General features: G+C 39.1%; 1 protein-coding gene across 1 annotated transcript in view; it reads right to left on the minus strand.

Moving 5' to 3' along the window:
• Positions 1–4,259: 4,259 nt before the first annotated feature.
• LOC135056060 (myosin-1B) overlaps positions 4,260–24,290 on the minus strand; it is a 42,914-nt gene continuing 22,883 nt past the window's right edge. The window contains exons 20-40 of the mRNA XM_063960784.1: positions 21,604–21,727; positions 21,370–21,506; positions 19,724–19,979; positions 19,116–19,358; positions 18,672–18,848; positions 18,446–18,591; positions 16,442–16,532; positions 15,962–16,351; positions 14,550–14,676; positions 14,186–14,304; positions 12,935–13,131; positions 10,622–10,805; positions 10,303–10,468; positions 7,453–7,577; positions 6,898–7,206; positions 6,613–6,816; positions 6,361–6,486; positions 5,690–5,860; positions 5,497–5,601; positions 5,098–5,193; positions 4,260–4,526 (exon numbers count right to left, since the gene is read on the minus strand). Coding sequence (XP_063816854.1) covers positions 4,374–4,526; positions 5,098–5,193; positions 5,497–5,601; positions 5,690–5,860; positions 6,361–6,486; positions 6,613–6,816; positions 6,898–7,206; positions 7,453–7,577; positions 10,303–10,468; positions 10,622–10,805; positions 12,935–13,131; positions 14,186–14,304; positions 14,550–14,676; positions 15,962–16,351; positions 16,442–16,532; positions 18,446–18,591; positions 18,672–18,848; positions 19,116–19,358; positions 19,724–19,979; positions 21,370–21,506; positions 21,604–21,727 — 3,646 coding nt within the window. The 3' untranslated portion in view covers positions 4,260–4,373. The remainder of the gene's footprint in view (positions 4,527–5,097; positions 5,194–5,496; positions 5,602–5,689; positions 5,861–6,360; positions 6,487–6,612; positions 6,817–6,897; positions 7,207–7,452; positions 7,578–10,302; positions 10,469–10,621; positions 10,806–12,934; positions 13,132–14,185; positions 14,305–14,549; positions 14,677–15,961; positions 16,352–16,441; positions 16,533–18,445; positions 18,592–18,671; positions 18,849–19,115; positions 19,359–19,723; positions 19,980–21,369; positions 21,507–21,603; positions 21,728–24,290) is intronic.

A 24,290-nucleotide genomic window follows, 5' to 3' on the forward strand; every position in this document is an offset into this window, starting at 1 on the left:
ACTATGTATGTATAAAGAAGACTGAAAAAAAACCACGGTTAGGTGGTATACAATTATGGACGGACTGCCTGCCCAGTGCAGACACAGAGGTAGCCACAGCCGTGAACTACCGTACTGTACTGTGTCTGCAGCTAATATAGACTGGTTGATAAAGAGAAGATGTCTATGTAACTATGTATGTATAAAGAAGACTGAAAAAAAACCACGGTTAGGTGGTATACAATTATGGACGGACTGCCTGCCCAGTGCAGACACAGAGGTAGCCACAGCCGTGAACTACCGTACTGTACTGTGTCTGCAGCTAATATAGACTGGTTGATAAAGAGAAGATGTCTATGTAACTATGTATGTATAAAGAAGACTGAAAAAAATCCACGGTTAGGTGGTATACAATTATGGACGGACTGCCTGCCCAGTGCAGACACAGAGGTAGCCACAGCTGTGAACTACCGTACTGTACTGTGTCTGCAGCTAATATAGACTGGTTGATAAAGAGAAGATGTCTATGTAACTATGTATGTATAAAGAAGAATGAAAAAAATCCACGGTTAGGTGGTATACAATTATGGACGGACTGCCTGCCCAGTGCAGACACAGAGGTAGCCACAGCCGTGAACTACCGTACTGTACTGTGTCTGCAGCTAATATAGACTGGTTGATAAAGAGAAGATGTCTATGTAACTATGTATGTATAAAGAAGACTGAAAAAAAACCACGGTTAGGTGGTATACAATTATGGACGGACTGCCTGCCCAGTGCAGACACAGAGGTAGCCACAGCCGTGAACTACCGTACTGTACTGTGTCTGCAGCTAATATAGACTGGTTGATAAAGAGAAGATGTCTATGTAACTATGTATGTATAAAGAAGACTGAAAAAAAACCACGGTTAGGTGGTATACAATTATGGACGGACTGCCTGCCCAGTGCAGACACAGAGGTAGCCACAGCCGTGAACTACCGTACTGTACTGTGTCTGCAGCTAATATAGACTGGTTGATAAAGAGAAGATGTCTATGTAACTATGTATGTATAAAGAAGACTGAAAAAAATCCACGGTTAGGTGGTATACAATTATGGACGGACTGCCTGCCCAGTGCAGACACAGAGGTAGCCACAGCCGTGAACTACCGTACTGTACTGTGTCTGCAGCTAATATAGACTGGTTGATAAAGAGAAGATGTCTATGTAACTATGTATGTATAAAGAAGAATGAAAAAAATCCACGGTTAGGTGGTATACAATTATGGATGGACTGCCTGCCCAGTGCAGACACAGAGGTAGCCACAGCCGTGAACTACCGTACTGTACTGTGTCTGCAGCTAATATAGACTGGTTGATAAAGAGAAGATGTCTATGTAACTATGTATGTATAAAGAAGACTGAAAAAAAACCACGGTTAGGTGGTATACAATTATGGACGGACTGCCTGCCCAGTGCAGACACAGAGGTAGCCACAGCCGTGAACTACCGTACTGTGTCTGCTGCGACTGGATGATAAATGATATAAAAAATATATATATATCACTACTGCAGCCGGACAGGTATATATTATATATTATATAATGACGGACCTGCTGGACACTGTCTGTCAGCAGAATGAGTTTTATTTTTATAGAATAAAAAAAAAAAAACACACAAGTGAAGTCACACGACGAGTGTTTAACTTTTTCAGGCAAACACAATATAAGTATACTACTAACTATACTGGTGGTCAGGTCACTGGTCAGTCACTGGCAGTGGCACTCCTGCAGCAAAAGTGTGCACTGTTTAATTTTAATATAATATGATTATGTACTCCTGGCTCCTGCTATAACCTATAACTGGCACTGCAGTAGTGCTCCCCAGTCTCCCCCACAATTATAAGCTGTGTGAGCTGAGCAGTCAGACAGATATATAATATATAGATGATGCAGCACACTGGCCTGAGCCTGAGCAGTGCACTGCACAGTGCACACAGATATGGTATGTGACTGACTGACTGAGTCACTGTGTGTATCGCTTTTTTCAGGCAGAGAACGGATATATTAAATAAACTGCACTGTGTGTCTGGTGGTCACTCACTATATAATATATTATGTACTCCTGGCTCCTGCTATAACCTATAACTGGCACTGCAGTAGTGCTCCCCAGTCTCCCCCACAATTATAAGCTGTGTGAGCTGAGCAGTCAGACAGATATATATAATAATATTATATATAGATAATAGATGATGCAGCACACTGGCCTGAGCCTGAGCAGTGCACACAGATATGGTATGTGACTGAGTCACTGTGTGCTGTGTATCGCTTTTTTCAGGCAGAGAACGGATTATAAACTGCACTGTACTGTCCTCACTAGTAAACTGTCTGAAACTCTCTCCTCAGTCTCTACACTTCTACAGTAACTCCTCCTAGTCAGCTCCAGTAAATCTCTCTCAGTCTCTTATAATCTAAATGGAGAGGACGCCAGCCACGTCCTCTCCCTATCAATCTCAATGCACGTGTGAAAATGGCGGCGACGCGCGGCTCTTTATATAGAATCCGAGTCTCGCGAGAATCCGACAGCGTCATGATGACGTTCGGGCGCGCTCGGGTTAACCGAGCAAGGCGGGAGGATCCGAGTCTGCTCGGACCCGTGAGAAAAACCATGAAGTTCGTGCGGGTTCGGATTCAGAGAAACCGAACCCGCTCATCTCTACTAAACAATACAGTATATTTGTAGTTTGAATAGTGGGTTTAGAAATTATCACTGTACAGATATACAATAAGCACAAATTAGTTTCCTGCATAGCTCAGATCAAGGGACATCTACTTATAGTAAAATATTTAACACCACAGATCTGGTAACAGAATATTCCTTCAGCCGATGCAGACTGACATACTATACAGAATTTGACATTATGTGTTGGTGAAATCACTCTTGTATTTAAAGATTAGTTATCCAAGGTGGTATCAGACGCCTCCAGATATGTAGAATTTTTTCCTCCTTCGTAACTGAGCTCAGGGAAATCTACACATTTTGCAGAATCTTTATCAATCTAACTAGAAATACAGCAATGCATTGGCTTATTATGACAAGGTTTGATTGTACATGGTAAAGGAATTATGTGTGTGTATACTTCCTTGAGAAGTACACATTCCTGTATACTTCTCAAATCCTTCTGCAGTTCTTAGTTCCTCTTCTACTTTTAATAGAAGTCCTATGCTCAAACAGTACATCCTATGCTTAAACAGTCATGGACTTACTTCTGATGTAATAGTCTTGAAAATAATTCAAACCCACTTGATTTGTTTCAACCTTCCCAGTATTCCTTAAACTCTTCATCCACTCCCTATCTCTAGCCAACGTTTTCATTCCCCAGTTAGTCTCTCAATCTCTGCAGCCAAACAGTTCATCTATCCAACCAACATGTCCATCTCTCCAGCAAAAAAATTCCACATCTCTTCAGCCAAACCATGTATCTCTCCACCAAACTGTCCATCTCTCTCCAGATATGTATAATTGTGAAGCCCCTATATAATTTTCAGGAAGTCTATACATCTCCAAACTATTCTTATTGTTGTATTCACATTAAAAGTGAAAAAGATTGAACTGCGTGTGATTTTTGTTTGTTTCAAACAAGTTAGAGAATTATTTTTTAGTGGGGGTATGGGTAAGTCCATGACAGGCAGAGCAGAAGTGGAAACTTTTCTAGTTTCATGACAAAACAGATATAGTGGGTAATGTATTATCACATGCAGTATGAAAACATGAACATTGAACATGAGAGTCTTGTTTAAAGTTATCATGTAAGGCTAGGTAAAAACATTGATCAAATAATACTATCAGTTGGTTGAATGCAACGGTTTGTTAATTAAAAAAAATTACTCTGTTGCATGTTAAAAAATACTTTGAAAATAAACTTACTTGTGCATTCAGAATGTGCTTATTTGGTAGAATTGTTATATTAAAGCTATAAAGTCACTTTTTTCATGTGTGTAACATGGATCACACAAAAACAAAATTATGGTTCATTTTTATGTTCTAAAAAATTACTGCTGTGTAAAAAGGGGCAAAACATTAATGGCTAGAATAAAGTTCTAAACACAAAATAATAATTTAAGTGGAAGTAATTATCAGGAATGAAACAATACATTTCTCTGCGCAAAATAATTATTCCATGGTGTGCTACAGTATGTTCAATTATCTACCCAAATTGTGTTGCAGAAGAATGCAGACTATCTACCCGCATGCTTTTTTTAAATGAAGAGATGTTGAAAAAAGACAGAAACTTCCAAGTTCTTGCAAATTTCTACATATTTATTTATTACTAGAAATTTTAAGACATCATTTAGTGACAAAGATTTCACATTATGTGCATTTCTTCATTCACTGTATGGCTCAGTTGCTCCTTCATTCTTCATTCTTTGAGATCTTGGTAACTTCTCGTGTTTTAGCTCGAAGTTTGTTGACCTGAGACTCTGCGATATCGGCACGCTCTTCAGCTTCCTCCAACTCATGCTGGATTTTGCGATACTTGCCCAGGTTTGCATTTGATTGTTCCTCCTAAGTTTTTGAACACAAAAAGAGAGTAATCTATGTCTTTGCCTTATGACATTATCTAAGCTGCCTCTAAGATCTAACATATACTGTAAGGCTCTAAAGGTAGTTAGTTTTAAATATATATGATCTGATAACATAATAAATTATAAATGAAAACAAGTATATACAGTAAGTGATGGCTTCCAAACTAATACCTATTATAATATACTTTCCAAACTAATAATAAAGTTACTACAGATCACTATGAACGTACAGTACAGTATAAAGTCATGAAACTGCAGAACTGCAATATGTAGGTAATCTGTAGCAATTTATACACAAAACACAAATGTTCCAAAAGAATGACATAAGTATTGTAGACAATGAAATTAGTAATTACATTATTAAGAAATGTATAAAGATATTATTTATAGATTATATATTCGCTATAATCATATGAAGGTAATGCTGAAATTGGTACTAGGTTAAAAAATTATTTATAGTGATCATGTTGCCATTTTGTTTAGTCATATGTGTGTATTTAATTCCAACTAAAAAATGCTTAAGTTTTATACCAGTCATAAAGACTACTTACTATTTCCTCGGTCTGCCTCTTGTAGGCCTTCACTTTCAGTTGGAGTTTGTCTACAAGATCTTGGAGTCTCAGGATATTCTTCTTGTCTTCTTCAGACTATAGACATAAGTGATAGAAAGTCAATTGCAGCCATAGTGTATAAATTATTGAAATTGAAAGGGTCTCTATAAATACACCAGTTAGTAAATAAGCAATAATGAGCCATAATAAATGAGCCTAATGTCTTAATATCAATTAACATTAATATGAAGACTTTATGGCTCATATGTTAATTTTGCATATAGGTACAAAAATTGCACTAATCAGCCAATCAGATACTAGACAGATAAGAGACAATCACCTCATGCAATGTAGAAGATTCTATCATTTATTCCTAATATTGTGACATAAGGTACACACCTGATATGTGAGCTCCTTTACTCGTCTTTCATATTTCCGAACACCCTTAATGGCTTCTGAACTGCGTTTCTGCTCAGTATCAACTTCATTTTCAAGTTCCCTCACCTGATAATAAAGGTCAACATTATATACTGTACAGGTAACGCTAAAGCTAGTTTTACATTCACAACTTGAGTCACTTCTTGCTACACACCCTAGCCTCCAATTTTTGGAGCTGTTTCTTTCCACCCTTCAGTGCCAATTGTTCAGCTTCATCAAGACGTAGCTGAAGATCCTTCACAGTCTGATCAAGATTCTTCTTCATCCTCTCCAGATGAGCACTGGTGTCCTGCTCTTTCTTCAGCTCTTCTGCCATCATAGCAGCCTAGAAGTTTAAATGACAGGCATTCAAAAAGGTCATGTGTCAATTTTATTATTTTGGAAAGTGGTGCTGTTCAAACAAAATTTTAATGAAAATGGTCTACATCATTATAGGTGAAAAGAGACTATGATTTATATTTATAAAAGGTATAAAGACCATTTTCTCATTCTTCCTTTTTATCAAGAGAAAAAGCTTCTTACTATTTAAAAAAAAACAGAAACAGTGGAAAAACTGTCATATCTTCAGTATTTTCCATCTCTCTCTTTAGTACGGGCCCAGACCTAACAATTGGGTTAGGCCACTTCTGCAATTTAAACCTGTCTTCACAATCTCTCCACAGTCCATTGTACCCACGGTTCCCTGGACTCCTGGCATATGCATGATTTTTTTAATCTTACTTTCATCATTTTACGTAGATCCCTATGTCTTCAGCAAATTAGATTAAGCTTCCCTGGCCACAAGCTTTGATAAGGTTTTATTAAAAAAAACATGAAGTCACTTACATCAGTGATTGCCTTCTTAGCTTTCTCTTCTGCATTGCGAGCTTCTTGTATGGCTTCCTCTACCTCTGACTGTAACTGAGCAATGTCGCTTTCTAGCTTCTTCTTAGTGTTGATCAAGCTTGTGTTCTATTGAAATTATGAATTGTTTAAAATTTAACAAACATTCTTAATTTGATACCTGTTCCAGCCATACAATATAAGATTAGGGTTATTATTGTACTGCATTTGTTGGAGTAATGGTGTGATTGTTACCTGTGAGTGTAAGAGTTGGACACGCTCATTTACATCCAGCAGCTCTTGTTCTGCCACCTTCCTGCTCCTGTCTGTTTGTTCTAGAGCTGCCCTTATCTCCTCTATTTCAGACTGCATGAGGTTTGCTCTGCGCTCAACTATGGCCAGCTGTTCTTTCAGATCTTCTTGGGTTCTGAGGGAGTCATCTAGATGGATTTGAACATCCTGAGGGATGTAAACAAAATGGAATATGAAATAAGGAGACTAACACTAACATCTAACCCCCATTTGGAGACAGATGTCTACCTTAAGCAAACCCTGGACATTTCTCAGCTGCTTCTGTGACTCTGCGGCCTGGCGGTTGGCATGGCTTAACTGGATCTCCATTTCATTAAGATCCCCCTCCATTTTCTTCTTCAACCTCAGAGCATCATTCCTGCTCCTGATTTCTGCGTCCAATGTGCTCTGCATGGACTCAACCACCCTGGTATGGTTCCTCTTCAGCTGGTCGATTTCTTCATCTTTCTCTGCAATCTTCCTGTCAATTTCTGATTTTATTTGGTTGAGTTCCAGCTGAATTCGGAGGATCTTTCCTTCCTCATGTTCAAGAGATGCCTATGGGGTGGGGGAAATCAGGACAATGTGTGCGTTATGTCTAATGTTCATTTCCTGCTTATGTTCTGTAACATTAAGATGAAGATTTTTCTTTGCTAGAAACAAGATCATGCAGCTTATTCTTGTTTACAAGTTATCCCATTATAGTTCACAAAACAAAAAAACACATATACTGTATATTACAATCAAAGAAAGTGTTAAATTAAAATTCATCAGACATGAACATAACATTAACTAAATAAATACCTCTGCTTCCTCCAGTGCTGTCTGAACTTCAATCTTTTCTTGCTCAAGCTGCTTTTTGGCCTTTTCCACTTCATGTAGGGTCTTTGTGATCTCTGATACTTGCTCTGTGAGGTCAGATATCTCCTCTGGAGAAAATAAAAAGGATGATTTATATTAGTAGAAGCATGTTATTTATAGCATGTAAACAAGGAAACACATTTAATTACACATAATGCACGTTTGCTCCAGGTATTTGCAACATCTAACTAGATAATGGAATATCATGTGGTAACATTTCCATCATGGAACCTGTACATAGAGTAGATTGATCCAGAGCTTTTCAGCTATCCAGAAAAACTGCTTTGCTGATCCTTTGGGCAAATTCTAAATCAAGTCATCACGTGTATTTTAGGTGGTCACCTTTAGATTACGTTAATAAAATGAGGAAACTTGGTACATAATTTATTGCAGGCAACTATGGCTAAATATTAAGTTCTCCATTTATCAAAGATACTAAATATCAATTACATACTTCATAATATAGTATCATTGTGACCAGGGATGAGAGGAGGGGGCAGTGTGCAAACTCCGGGAAGGTCCCCCTCCTCTCAATGGTGCAGTAGGCGCCCACCCTGTTCCGGAGACTAATTACTATCATGCATGCGCAGTGACCATTTTGGCAGTTTTTTGCCATGGCTGCAGTGCAGGATGCAGGACTCTGGAATGGTAAGTCTTAAAACAAGGGTGTGTGGGGCCCCTGGACACAGGGGCCCATGTGCACTGCACATATTACACCCATTATAGAAACACCAATGAATGTATACTTAAGAATATAGCACTGGTGTTTTAACATCACGTACCTCTCCAGCAGGGTCCTCTCCTCATGTCTCCTGCTGAATAATGTTATTGTGCATGTGTATAGTACGGCAGCCCAGGGGGACTCGGCTAAGCTTGGAAGGCTTTACTGAATCCAGAAATGCTTTAGAGGGGATACATATATGATATCCCGTCTGCCGTATGTTACTATACCAACAGCAGCATCCCGTCTGCCAGCAGTGAGTCCCCTCACCATGCTTCGGTCCCAGTGGCTCACTGCACTTGTCAAAGGTTCTATTCCCACTCGACTGGTGGCGTGAACCCACCAACTGAGTGGGAATACTGGGTGAGTGTAGGGATTTTGTTTGTCAGTAAAATGCTGGTTGTTGGGATTCCGGCGTTGGTCTCCTAAACACCGGGATCCCAATAGCCAGTATATTGACTGCATCCCCATTAGAGGTACAGTCATAAACAGCAGTAAGCAGAGTTTACCACTATTTGCTAAATACTGAATGGATGTGATAATATCTTTAGTAAGTGCTAAGGGGTTATGACTCATTCTTAAATTGAGGCCACAGTGGACAATCTACACTACTTTATGAACAAATCTCTAGGACTCATTTACAGGATTTAAATGTAAGAGCAGCATTTACAGTACACTAAACCATAGAAACCAAACAGTTGTTTTGTGCCCTAAAGATATAAAAATCTAACTGCTAACTGGTTGCTGTGGTTTAGTTTACATTTTGCACCTAAGTTTATGAGGCCTGACTAACGTAGCTGTAATTAGCATAGAATTGTGTTAACATGATGAGGATCCATATTTATGTAGTTTTTGCTATTAGTATGAAAACATGTAAAGCGGCTCTTCTGAGTGTTGCTGTACTAAGTGTAAGGACGGGATCCCCATGTCAGCACACAGGGAGATGGAATCATACAGTTGGCACTACTCCTATCATAGGCGGATCCAGGGTGGGCACTCGGGCATGTGCCCCCCCCCCCCCTACCCTGTCTTTTCTGACTTTTTTTTTCAAAAGGAGAATAGCAGCAGCACTACTGCTATTTCCGTCAGATTTTCCTTTACCACCATGCTAGGTGCAGTCACACTCAGCCTCAGCTTTGAGATGGCGGCCCGTGTAATTGTGGGGCTGTCCTGCAGATGTCTTATGCTGCTTGTTGGAGATACAGCTGGCTGCCTCTGCTAATTAAAGATTGGCAGTTCGTGTCCTGCAGTCTGAGTCTCAAAACAAGGTATGCTGCACCTGCCACCACCAACTAAAACCTTTAATAAGTATTTTGTGCTGGGGAGCCTTCCAAGCTCCCATAACTAATGGAACAGATGACCAACATTTCAAGGCCCAATCAGCCTTTTTATCAGGGTGAAACTTTGGCAATAAACCAGGATGCGCTCCTACAACCAATCATTACCTGATGGCGTATTCTGTGAGGCCACACCCCTTATCTGGGAGCACACATGCCTTAGGTGCATGTAAATATAACTATTACAGTTACCCTATCATGGTGCCCCCCCTTTCATTTTCTTCTGGATCCGCCCCTGACTCCTATAAATAGAGCATTAACAGGGGAACCTCTTATCAATTCATATAATACTGGCCTTTTCATTTTTTTCATATTACAGCTATAACTAAGGTGCAAGCAACTTGCCATTTAGATGAGACACCTGGCTTCCAACCCAATGGTAATCTGTATTTCCATTATATACTCTTTTGTTGTAAATCATTCCCAGTGTAAATCATTCTTTCCTTAAACTGTTACAATGTTATTTCAGTTACATTAGGATCCATTATTAGTCAGTAAAACTGGCCACACAAGTTAATTTAACACAAAGGGAACTTAGATTGGACTTTTGCCTGCTTTATATCTTATGTGCTAAGCAAAAAAAATTAGCATAATACAATAAAAAAATGTAATACTTTAAAACAATCCTATATTAGGCAAAATAATAAAACAATTGTATACTGAAAGGAATATAAAACTGAGGATGAATTATTATAGAAACAAACAGTGGCCCATTAATCAAAAGAAAGTTATTACGTTGCAGATTCTTGTTCTCCCGCTTGATGGTTTCTAAGTGGTCCAGGGATTCTTCATAAGCGTTCTTCATCTTGAACAGCTCGGTACTCAAAGAACGGGACTCCTTCAGCGAAGACTCCAGCTCAGCTTGTGACTCCTCAAACTTCTGCTTCCATTCAGCCAGAACCTATAGCACATGACACCAAGGACGCAATGAAAATGAATAATTTTAAACACCAAATACACAAAACAGCAACACAACTAGTCCAGGATAAACTGAGAGTCTCAAAGTATAGAAACTGATTAATTCTAAACATCTCCATGGGGTTTATGGTCTCACCTTGTCAAAGTTCCTCTGCTTCTTGTCCAGAGCAGCACATGCACTGTTTGACCTTTCCACATCAACCATGAGATCCTCAACTTCATTCTGCAGCCTAAGTTTGGTCTTCTCAAGGGAAGCACACTTAGAATTCACAGCCTCGATCTGTTCCTCAGCCTCTTGTAATCTCTGTGCCAGCTTCTTCCTGGTTTAAAAAAAATATGTACATACATACATTATGTAATCTGTGCAACTTTGCAATCATCCTCATTTTAAAACACTTTTTTGAACTTGTCAAAGTTATAGACATATAATATTATATATAATTGTGTCAGGGAACACCAGTATCATCTAATTATATTTTAAAACAGTACTTTTTTGTGGTGATCTCAAGGTACACCTTACAAACAGCTTCTTTTTAGTCTAATTTTTAATTCTCCTAAGTAGTTCCAGAGACAGGAAGAAATCAGAGAAATAATTTTAGAAATGAGAAAAATAAGTATCTACACACTTATACAGAGTGTGGAAGCTACTATAGATGTGTCCTCTCACATTTTTGCTGCAGTCACGTTAAACAGTTCTTTTTAGCCACGCTAACATCAAGCATCTTTTTGCGCATTTTCCCGCACCAATGCCCCTTATTTGCATTGCTATGTGCAGAAGCAGTCTTTATTGATTACATGATATGTGGCATGACTATATTTTGTATGCAACTGTAGCTGTATCTTCATAAGAAATGCTACAGCACAGAGTTTTCCTATAGCATTTTGTATGCAGATACAGCCAGAGGCATCAGAACATTTATAGGTTGGGGGATAAGATAGATCCTCATTTTGTCACCCCTGGGGCAGAGCCACCGGGGAGGAGAAGGCAGTTCTACTGGGAGAAAAAGGATGCAGCACCATAGTGGGGAGGAGGCCATACCATGTAGATGGAGGCCAGGAGGCCCACTGATAGAGGTTCTGTGATGGGGAAGGAGGAGCTGGGACCTCCGGGGAGCAGGAGGGGTTGCACATACTGGAATACAGCATGCTGCTGATTGGTCCCTGCACTGCATGGAGGTTGTGATGTGCGGTGTCTCAATTGACCACACATCGCTCCTCCTGTACAGCAGCGCCTCTCATGTTTGGAGGAGTAAGCTGACACCTTGCCACAGCCCCCGCACCTCTCGATACAGTTGTAGTCACATACAGAATATAGTTAAACACTGTAACATAGCTTTCATATGCAGATAAGCTGTTTCATGCACAGAATATACTGTAGTCATACAACTCTTGTGTGCCCTGTGTTCCACAATTCATTACATGCGGAGGCTAGATGAGGAAGGATGCATCTGTACAGTATATCTTGTATCAACTTGTAACTTTAGGTGTGTACTGTACCAGCATTTTTTTTGTCAAGTCATATTTTTTATAGAAAGAAAAGCACTGCTTTATGGTATCTAATGTTTCATTGCGTTTGATGTAAAATTGCACGAACCAAATGAAAACAGCAATTTTGTGGGTTGAACTAATGTTTGTGACAATGCAATTGAATCTGGTTCAGTTACATCACAGAGGGGGTTGGGATCGGGTGACCGGCGGTCGTGATCCTGATGGTCTGCATACTGACGCTGGAATCCCGGCCGTCAGTTTGCCGGCGGAGGGGGGCTAGTGCAACGAAGCCCCTTGAGGGCTTGCTGTGCTCGCCACAGGTTGTATTCCCACTCTATGAGTGTCGTGGACACCCACAAGTGAGAATAGCCCTGGCACTTGGCATGCCGACTGTCGTAATTTCTATCAGTTGGGATTCCAGCGTCGATATACAGCCCATCGGGATCCCGGCAGTCGGTAACATGATTACATCCACACTGAGGCATTGTGTAGAAAGTGAGGAGATGTAGTGTTGGGATGTCTGTCTGTGCACATCACCAAGAATATCAGTAGATCAACGTCACACATTTTTCTATGCATCTCTACAGAGTGCAAGAGAAAATGTGTAGCGTTGGTGGCTGCAAGGTGCATTAGTCCAACTATTTCTCAAGCAACCGTTGCCAGTAACTGAATTCCAACTTCAGTTTCAACTTAGATCTTCTTGATGTGTTTATCCCATTTTTTCCAAATGGGAATTAAAGGATACAACCCCGTTAAATCCTGGAAATAGTTCTCGATATCAAATATTTAACATACTGTATGTAGCATTTTAAAATACTTTTTTAAAAGATAAATTGAAATTAAAAAAACTTAGGCAAAAATAGGTTTACTGTTTTCCCACTAATAGGTGCAAACACCATAAAAAAATCTATCTATCTATCTATCTATCTTTGCTTCTAAATTTGACAAGAATAACACATACTTGGCTTCTTCCAGCTCCTCAGTGCGCTGAATAGCATCTGTCTCGTATTTTGTTCTCCACTGGGCTACCTCACCATTGGCCTTGGACAATGCACGCTGAAGCTCAGATTTAGCTTCTTGCTCCTCTTCGTATTGCTCCCTCAGTAGGTCACAGTCATGGCGGGCGGACTGCAAGCCATGTGCAAGGGCATTTTTGGCCTAACAAATAAGGAATTTGTATTATTTTGGTTTCACATATAACATAGTCCAAGAGCTGTGGATTAATGAGCTTCTCCTCGTTCTATATCTCAGGAAAATCTTAAAATGTGGTAGACACACATCTCAAAGTTCAATAATCAATGGGGCAAGTCCACCAATGTTTTTACATGCTCCACTCTACTTCTGTGGATGGCAGCTTAATCCCTCAGAATGCCACTAGTTGTATAGCCATAAATCTGGAAATAAGGGAAAATGGAACAAGTACCTACTGGTGTAGTATTTCTTTGTAAAAGAGCATAGACAACACACCAGTAAACAGTATATTCTATGTACCAAATAGTCTATTCAAGGTGTCATTCAAGGTGCCATTCGAGCATCGTGGATATTGGTAAAACGGCAGCATTGGGAAGATTGCGGGCACCAGAAGCTGCACTTTCCTATCCAAACCTGAATCAATCATTTTACCAATATCTACGGCGCTCGAATGACACCATGAATGACACCGGTATTTCCCGGTCGGTGTCATTCGAGCACTGTGGATATTGCTAGAATGATTGATTGATGTTTGGATAGGAAAGTACAGCTTCTGGTGCCCGCAATATTCCTAATGCTGCTGTTCCTAATTTAATACTATGTGGAGAGGACAAGGATTTCACTTGATGTGTCTGACTTAATAGACTATTTGGTACGCAGAATATACTGTATACTGGCGTGTTGTCTATGCTCTTTTACTAAGAAATACGACACCACTAGGTACTTGTTTCCTTTTCCCTTATTTCACATATAAAATAGTTAACATAAACAACAGTAATTATTAACCCTTGAGAAACAAATCATAATACATTAAATATATTTGCGTAACTTAAAATTTACTACTGTATGCGTATGAACAATTCTGATTGTTTCTAGTTAACTGTTTGATTTATGTGCAATTTCCCTGTCCTTTGCAGTGAATTCCAAATCTATATGGATCCCCTTCAGCTGAGTGGCCATTTAGCTGCAGTAGTTTTGATTTGCAGTCATAACTATCTCAGCGTGTGGTTATATTACACACCTTAGTTTCCTCTTCTAGTTGTCTCTTCAGCTCTTCAATTTGCTGAGTGAAAGCCTGTTTGCCTCTGGAAAGCTGAGAGATAAGGGCATCCCGTTCTTCCAGTTGACGGGAATATTCACCTGTTCAAAATATTAATTGCTCACATGTGAATAACACAGGATGTATAACATTTAAATATTGTAATAAACTATCCAATTGGTAAACTAGACTTCCTAGCTTGAATTTTGAGATCTGTTATATTTAAGCTTTTATAAATGGAAATACTAAAAAAAAACTAAAACAAAGCAACCAAAAAACAAAACAGAAATAGTGGCACTTGGGAATTGACCCAAACACCGAAGAGCTACTGTCACCTTTTACTTACCATTTTCAGTTTGCAGACGGGCTCTTTGAGCGTTGATGTCATTAATTTGTCGTTGATGTTCTTCCTCTTTAGTCTTAAGTTCACTCAGCTGGTCTTCTAGTGTGCGGCAAATTTTCTCATAATTGGCCTGCATGTGACATAAAGCATCCAATAAGTCTGCAGTACAGTAGCACAATGTATATGCATCTGTTGCAATAATGCTTACTGTAGGGCTCTATTTTTTAACTCCATTCAAGTACTAAATGCAAAAATAATTTTTAGGAAGCCCTTTGGACAAAACTTCAACATGGTTACTAATTATGAAGGATCATGGTAGTACATGCACTGGCAATATCACCAATCAATATCCTAGGATGGTAATAGCAGGGGCAGGACAATGAGAAAAATGCTATATTTAATTAAATAAAGCATTTTTTCAGAAATACATTCAGACTTTTTCTTTTATTTTGTTTAAAACCAGCCTTACCATTGCTGGTTTTATTGAGTGCTATAGCTGTGACAAGCAGTTTACAGTTTCTAACTGAAAACAGGAATACAAACTATACCTCTACCAATCAATCACTGTCTTTTTGTTCAGAAATATATCACCATGTAACATCGTCCCACCTTGTCCTCCAATTAGTTTAACTGTCAACCCAGGAAGTGCAAACATATGGTGCAACTGGCATATTTATAATGGGTGCACTGTGTGGTGCACAATGGGCCCTAGGGTCCATTGGGGCCCACATTGCACACCCAGCACCTATTTTAGTTTCAATACTTACCCTCCAAAGTCCCACATCGGCCGCAGTGTTGCAGAAATCACAAGGGAATTTGGTGTGGCAGACATTTTCCAAGCATTTCATGCATGTACAGTAAGGAAATCACTGGGAAAATGGTCATCGTGCCATTTTCCCAAAGACCTGTGCATGCGCACTAGACTTTGGGACAGCACTAGGGTGCCCTAGTGACCCTAGTGCACACAGTTACAGCACTGCTAGCTAGTGAGGAGGGGGCTCAGATGGAGCCTGCACACAGGCCTCCCCTCTCTATATGCGTCCCTGTATGGTGCTTACCTAGTTTTCAAAGTATGCACCCATGAGTCACCTAAAATAAATGGAAGGGTAGTACAGAGTGATGCCTGAAACAGCCACACTTAAATGTTATGGCTGCCTACTGGAAGTACTGTGCCCCACCTACTATTAGTAGCTATGCCCTGATCAAGATAAAGCATTATTGGAGGAACATTATGAAAAGAGGCTGTTGCTAGAGGCGGTCTTAATGTGGTAAAGTTTTATAAGAGATATCACAAAAATCTTCAAGTCAGCTCTGTATTATTTTTTTTAATGTTTTGCCTCTACAAGAATAAAACAAATCATGTCTATAAATTTATAAATACTGTGACTCTCACCACTACAGAATAAGTGACATACCTTTGCTTTGGAAACTGACTCCAAGTTGCTGGCAAGATCATCAATCTCCATCTTATATTCACTTTTTTCTTTCTCCAGTTTCTGCTTGACCCTCTGGAGGCTATCAATTTGCTCTCCAAGCTCAGCAGTGCTGTCTGCATGCTTCTTTCGGAGAGCGGCAGCAGTGGCTTCATGTTGTAAGGTGGCCTCTTCCAGGTCACGTCGCATCTTCTGGAATTCTGCCTCACGCTTTTTGTTCATCTCTATCTGAACAGAGGTTGCTCCACCGGCTTCTTCCAGGCGCTCACTGATCTCTTCAAGCTCCCTGGAGTGATCGGAACGTTGCTTCTCTGCCTTGGCACGGGCTGTACGTTCTGCCTCAATTTCCTCTTCAAGCTCTTCAATCCGAGCCTTTGATTAAAAACATGGCCAATTAGAAAAAACTTTTATGCTGACTGTGAGCGACTAATATTATTGAATTATAAAAATAGTGAATTATACCTGCAGCTCTTTAATTTTCTTCTGTAGCTGAGCACCGAGTGCTTGTTCATCTTCAATTTTGCTCAGATATTGGCTAATTTCAAAATCTTTCCTGTGGAAGCATTAGATAGGTGTTAGTTATTTGAAAAGTTGCAAAATACACACATTACTTTCAGGTGTCCAGATAAAACTATGAAATAGGGTGCTAACATTACTATAAAAAAATTACTTTGAGATTGCAGTAAACATTGCTTAGAGTTTAAATAGAACAAAAACAAATGAACATCCTCACATGTCTTTTTGGAGAAACAAAAAACATTTGTAATTTTGGCTACTTAACAGACACATGATTGCAACATTTTATTTTTGAATTTTTTTATTCAAAATTGTAATTTTATATGCTACCATAGAAAATCTAGTACAGTATTGCTGCATTTTCTAGATTAGTAGAATTTTTTTTAAGAGGCAGCTAAGGAATACTCAGCTCCCTGGCAATTCTCACTGACAGTAGATAAGGGACTCAGCCAGTGACCAGTCTACACAGTCATGACCAGACATTGCGGTTTCAGGCATATGCAGTGAACCAAAATCTTGGATTTAGCCTTACAATTCTACCTTTAATGAATCAAAACGTAATCTAAAAACAATATATAAAACTGAAAAAGATATATAAAAAAATAATTGTTTAATAACTTATAATAGGGATTCCAGGGGACAGCCATCGGTCAGTGACTGGATACATGCTGCACACTCTCAATGGTCTCAGCTTGCCCAAGATAAGACTAACATCCTGCATCCATGTACATACAGCTAAGCCTAGCAGTTATTGCAAGGAACTAATCTCCTAATTACTATAGCCATGAATTGGAGAAAGGAGATACCAGACCTGTAAAGGGGGGTACACACTGAGAGATCCATGCTTAATTTCTAAGCAATATGACTAGATTAAGCACGGATCTCTCTGTGTGTATGCCACATAGCGATAGCAATGCGCAGGGCTATCGCCGGTATTAGATTGACCTGCATACAGGCCAAATCTAGTTAGAGCGCTCATTTCACCGCTGGGTGAAATGAGCTTTCCCCCCGTCCACCCCTTCTCACTCAGCACACATTGCGCTGTGTGCTGAGCAGGGAAGAGATGTGTGCTGAGCGTTCGTACTAGGTCGCTCAGCACACATCTCTGGTAGAAATCTCCCCGTGTGTACGGCCCTTAAGACAAGTCCTCAATAAATATATGACCTGACAACCCAACAGCAACAAGTCTGAAAGCAAAGACTAAGCCTAGTTACAAAAAAACAGGCAAAAGCTCAATATGTGTGCTAGGCTAGATAATACGTTGAACAGATAGAATAACAATACACTCCAGGTCTATCTTGTGGTCACTAATTAGTGTACCAACATTCCACACACAATGGAGCTTCAAAAGCACCAAACTAAATTGGAGAACCAGCATGTTCTGCTCTTAATATTACTAGTAAGCACATATTTGCCAACAGGGAAATATAGCTGAGCAGCACAAGTGCATAGCACACTTAACCTCACTCACTTATGACCTGGCCAGCTGAGTTCTGCTGCACACAATCTGCAACTTCCTTTTCAGGGAAGAAGGGAATATCACATTCCCTTCTTCTCTGTGCATGGATACATTTTGGAATCCCATAATGTGGCACATGGTAATATTCCCAATTCCTTTTATGTCAAACAGAAGTGCCCCCAGGATGGTGTAGTTTACAATATATAGTACATCATCAACTGACTGCACTGATTTGTATTCAGCTCCTCTAGATGCAGAGCTTATTAGGGAGATTATTAGGGTAAATCTTGTGTGTCCCCAAGTGACTCACTCACTGACAGTTCATCAGAATGCCGGAGGCACTGGTAAATATGCTGACTAGCACAGAGAATGCATCTAACATCAAGGTGTGCCTAGGAACACCTGGCACAAAAAAAGTTTTCAAGAATTGTCACATATAACATTTAAGCGGTATTTTATTTGTGTATGCCTTTATATATATATATACCTACTTTTTAAGTTTCTCTTCCATCTGTTGTTTATCATTTTCTATATCCATGACGGTTTCCTGGGCTAATTTGAGATCACCCTCAAGTTTCCTCTTAGATCTTTCAAGGTCCATGCGTAATTTCTTTTCTTGCTCCAACGATCCCTCAAGCTACAAGCAATGTTGATAAATGTTTTAATCTGACTATAGACCTTAAAGTTAATAATTTTAAATCCCATTAATCTACTTACATCATCAACTTGCTGTTCAAGCTTAGTCTTGGCTTTGGTCAATGTGTTCACTTTATCTTCTTCAGCCTGGAGGTCATCTAGAGTTTGCTGGTGAGCTTCTTGAAGAGCTTTCTTCTCCTTTGTTAGTTTAGCAATGTTCTCATCCAAAACGGCCATCTCCTCTGTCAGGTTTTTAACCTTTTTCAGAAAGGAAACATGAATAGGATTATTGGTCCTTGTAACTAGTGTGTTTTTACCTTTTTTAAACTCTATTTAAACCATCATAGTATGAGATTACTTAGCTGGTAAAAATATTTATCGATGTTCATAAAACTTTGAACCTTGTTGAGCTATAATAAAAAAGTGTCCACCATGTTTTATGTTGCATGTTCTTTCTTCTACAATGTATAGAAACTTAAAAAGATTTATGTTTTATTGTTTGATGCAGTACATAAAATGGCTTGCCTTATTTTCTGTAGCATGTTTCTCCTTCTCAACCTTAGCCAAAGTCAACTCAAGGTCATCAATATCTTTTTTCAACTCTGAACACTCATCCTCCAGTTTCCTCTTCTTGGCGGTAAGCTCAGCATTTGACTCTTCCTCATCCTCCAGCCTCTCATTAAACTCTTTTATCTTTGCTTCCAACTGGATTTTGGTTTTGATCAACTGATCACATCTCTCCTCTGCATCTGTTAAGTTTTCAGATTCCTTGGTGGAAGCGAAAACAAAAATATGTACAGTAAGTGTTTACACATTAGTGTTTATTTTAGGGGGAGATTCAATTAGTCAACACATATTATAATTTCTGAATGAATAAAGCTTCACAGGCTCATTGGACAGTAGCAGATGCCTATAAAAAATACTGATATTACATGTTTCAGAATGTTTAGAAAGAGATTGTTTGAAAATATATCTTTTTAAGTCCTCTACCCTTGTGACATTCATTTTACTCAATAACTTCCTTTCCATTCTATACCATTCCTCTTCCCTTTTGACATTCATTATGTACTCCATAACTTTCCTTTCCTTTCTACATATTTTAAATATGAAACAAAAATGTAGCTAAGACTCACAGACTGTACTTGGAGGTGCAGATCATTTTTTTCTTGGACAATTTTAACCATTTTCTCCTCCAGCTCCTTCCTTTTTGCCTCTGACTTGGTCAGAGCCTCCTTGGTCTTTGCAAACTCTTCCTTCATGTTCTGCATTTCTTTCTCTGACTCAGCGCTCTTCAATAGAGGTTTGATCTTGAAGAAGAGTTTCATCCATGGCCAATGTTTGACATTCATGAATGCTCGGATGTTATATTGGATAGAAAATAATGCTTCTCTATAAAGTAAGGCAAGAGAAATGATTGCTATGATCATTTTTTTTACCTATAAGGACATTTACAATTAATTAATTTCCCTAAATATTCTCGTACTATAAACAAGGTATTCTTTGTGGGGCTGATGCAGAATTAAATGCAATTTAGCTGTAATTGCTGACACGTTGCATGCACGGAACTAAACACATATGGGTCATTCCATGTGACTCACGTTATATTACATGTTCATTTTTAGAGGTTTAAATGCACCACATTAATGCTTAGAAGCAGAACAAAATGTACACTCATAGTAGTTACATTTTATTGTTTATATGCAGGACTCATTGCAACAGAATGGACATAGGAACTGAGGGGACTTATATATTCATTTAAGCCTGCTCTCATAATTACGTTTACAATATGATTGTTGTACTGTACACTTATAAGACCCTAAACTTATGATTGATGCACAAACAAAAACCTGAATGTTAACCAAACGATACTTAAAAACAATTTTGACATGTGACACGTTACATACGAATGTGACTCACGTTACATTTATGTCCCCAGTCAAAGGGCTCTGATACAAATTACTCAAACCCGTAGAATCCATATGAATTAATCAATGTAGGCCTTCCTGATTAACTGTGAAGATGTATAAAATATTTACAAAACTTAAGATTGGGCAACAAATTTCTGTGACTCGTGTTACACATGTCGTGTGACATGTTACCTGTGACTAACGTTACAATATATTAATTGGTTTTTAAAATGATGCCCTTAGAATATACTTTCATCTATTTCAGCATTATAATAGTACTTACCACACAATATACAGTACTATGATCTTTTAGCAGGATAAATATACTAAAATGTTAGTGGTTTTGTGAAATAGAATTTTTATGTATTGTGTCCTATATTTCATGGAATGACCCATATGTTCCCCTGTATGCAGAGATGTACATATCTCTGCATACAGGACCACCCCTATCAGTATGCTTGCTTTTATATCCATCATCACACCTACACCAGCCCTATACCTGGTGCATAAGATACAGGCATAATTACTGTATGTGTAATGTATGTACAACTCTGTTTAGCCTGCAGTTCCACTGACATGTCCTCTGTGAACTTTGCCTATGTGCAAATGCCCTATTACCACCAAGTTACAACCTACAGATGCAAGTGGAAATGTGACTCGGTTGCGTACTGCTTTGTATCACAGATACTCGCATATACTCATATCACATAACACATAACACACAGTACATCATCAAAACATGCATTCTATTCTGAATCAGCCCCTGAATGTTTGATAGGAACGACTCTTATTATTAACTGGAAAAAAAAAACACACTTCAAACTCCACAAAATATATCTGACAGTCCAGTCTATGCTTCTGTAATGTAATACCTCCTTTCCATCATCTTCTGGAATTCCACTCTCATAAGGAATCCCCTGCACCTAGCTTGTGTACGAGTGATGATCTGTGCCAGCCGGTCATCTCGCATCTCTTCCAGTGTCCCCAGCAGACCAGCTTTAAAGAACACCTTAAAATATCGTAGATATAACATGGTTTTTAAGGACTAGAAGTTATTTATTTCATTACAGTATAAAATATACATAATTGGAGCTACAAATATGCACCTTTGTGTGTCCAAATCTGTACTGTGTGTGGTCAATGTCGATGGATCCAAGAAGCTTTTCTGAAGCCTTTTTGCTGTCAATAAACTGGCCCTCTGGAATAGCGCTGGCATTTAAGATTCTGTATCTGGAAAAGCAGATACAAATGTCTGATAGTGATTATTGGGTTACAGATGTGTCCCCATACATCATACAGTAGCTGTAGTGACGTGCGCTGGGGTGAGGCAGGTGAGGCAGAACCTTTCCTGTCATACTAACATTTGCACCAGAGTTTGGACTGTGTAAAGTATATGACAAATACAAATAATATGTTAGAAATATCTCCTTTGCATTATTCTAATCATTTTTATAGCCAAAACTCTGGAGTAAAAAGTCTATGGCAGGTGAGGTGCTTATCTTTTCCACACATCTCTGATCAAAAGTCACCAAATTTCCAGGTGTTCATACTGCTGCACCTGTGTATAATGTCAAGATGTACCCTTTGGCTCATATATTGCATGTACATCTGGCTCTGGGGCTAGCCAGTGCCTCCTGAGCCATTTAGCTCACCGCACTTCACTGACACACACACACACACACACACACACACACTGTCTCCCACTCTCTCACACACACTTTCTCTCACTCTATCTCTCTGTCTCTCACACACTCTTAATTATACATTATTTCTCACTCTGTCTCTCTCTCACACACTCTTACTCTCTCACTCTTTCTCTCACAAACTCTCTCTCACTCTCCCACATACACTCTCTCTGTCTCTTTCTCTGACACACAGACCAGAAGGATGGCTCTCAGGGACTTGTGCACTAGGAAGAGAAAATTGTACTGTAAATATTGTTTTGGTTTTATTACATATATTTATGTAGTATACACTATACTAGATACTTATTTATATTATCATTCAATTACATTTTTTTCACAATTCTAAAAACAATTCTTAGATGTTATTATTACTCATACCAGATCACAAATGACTGATGCAGATCTCATATGTTCTCCACTCTATTATATATGAACCCCTAAACAGAGCCGGCCCTAACCAATATGATGCCCTAGGCAAGATTTTGACTGGTGCCCCCTAGCACCACAGCTGGTTCCACATCTGACATTGCACCTCTTTTGCAGCATCATCACCCCTCACCCATAGCAGTCCTTATTTTGGTGTTTGTACCCCCTATATTTTAAAAAGGAACAGTTCGCACATTTGGCACACAGCCCAAAAAGGGGTGTGTTTTTGCTTGCAAGGGACATGGCCACACAATAGTAACCCCAATTCCAATTACGCCACACAGTACTGCAACTTTATTCACAATTGATCATGCGATAGTGTCCATAATTCATATTACATCCCACAGTAGTACCACTTTACCTTATAAACGTTACTCCTCACAGTAGAGCCCCTTATTCACATTACATCCCACTGAATTGCTCCTTATTTACATTACACCACACCCTATTGCTCTTTATTCACATTAGACGACACAGTAGTGCCCTTTCTATAAGCAATGCCACATAGTAGAGCACCTTATACACATAATTTCACACAGTAATGCCCCTTACACATATGAGACCCATTATTAATGTCCTTATAAACATTATGTGCCTTACATATTATGACAACCTTTATTAATACCCTTTTACACATAATGTCCAGTGCCCCCTACACATTTGCTGCACATTATTAGTGCCCCTATACACATAATGACACACATACAGTAGTACCCTGTTACACATATGCCGCATATTATTAATGCCCTTATACACATAATGACACACATAGTGCCCATTTACACATATGTTGCACATTATTAATGCATTTTTACATGACACACACAATGCTCCTTACACATATTATGAACACTACTGCGTAACCAACCCACTCACATGCACACAGCACTCACACTGCCACTAACACTGTGGCCTCTGCCTCTGCTTGGATACATATGTGTGCTCATAAATCTTGCCTCAATGCTAACGTCGGGCACCTTTTTATTTTTAAATGAAAATGCATCTTATTTGCATTGCTATGTGGCTAGGATGTACAAGGCGCTTCTGCCGATTAAAATGATATGCAGCATGCCTATATACTGTGTGAGACTATGGCTGTATCTGCATATGAAATGCTATACACAGAATATAGGCATGCCGCATATCATTTTAATCAGCAGAAGCTGCTGATGCCCCTAGGCATATCAAATGCCCTAGGCAATTGCCTAGTTTGCCTATGCCTAAGGCCGGCTCTGCCCCTAAATGAGAAAGTGCCATGTATTTCTCCATTTTGAATGCTGTGGAGTTGTTGTTGTTTTTCCTCTCTAATGAGGGGTCTGTAATGTAGTGTAGTGTGACATTTAAACGCATAAAGAGGTATCAGCTGGGCTGTGCCAACCCTCCCCCCCTTCCCTCTATACACTGAGTGACTGATTTGTTAATTTTCAGTTCCAGCAACAAAATAGTTAAAACAAGAAGGTGGGGGCTGTGCAGTTGGAAAAGAATAACTAGGATTTTCCCTGGGCCTTAAGTGTGCATTTTTCCTAAGAAGAGTCGTGATGACTGTTGAAGTACTGTACCCAATGCTTCCTGTATCTTCTTCACAACAGAGTTCTCTAATTTAAGTGATATTATGACTCTGGGTTTCTTACATTTATTATTTTTCATTTTCTGAGATTGTTTGCTGTACAACCTGTTGTACA

This window comes from Pseudophryne corroboree, chromosome 3 (assembly GCF_028390025.1).
Source record: "Pseudophryne corroboree isolate aPseCor3 chromosome 3, aPseCor3.hap2, whole genome shotgun sequence".
Taxonomy (NCBI): domain Eukaryota; kingdom Metazoa; phylum Chordata; class Amphibia; order Anura; family Myobatrachidae; genus Pseudophryne; species Pseudophryne corroboree.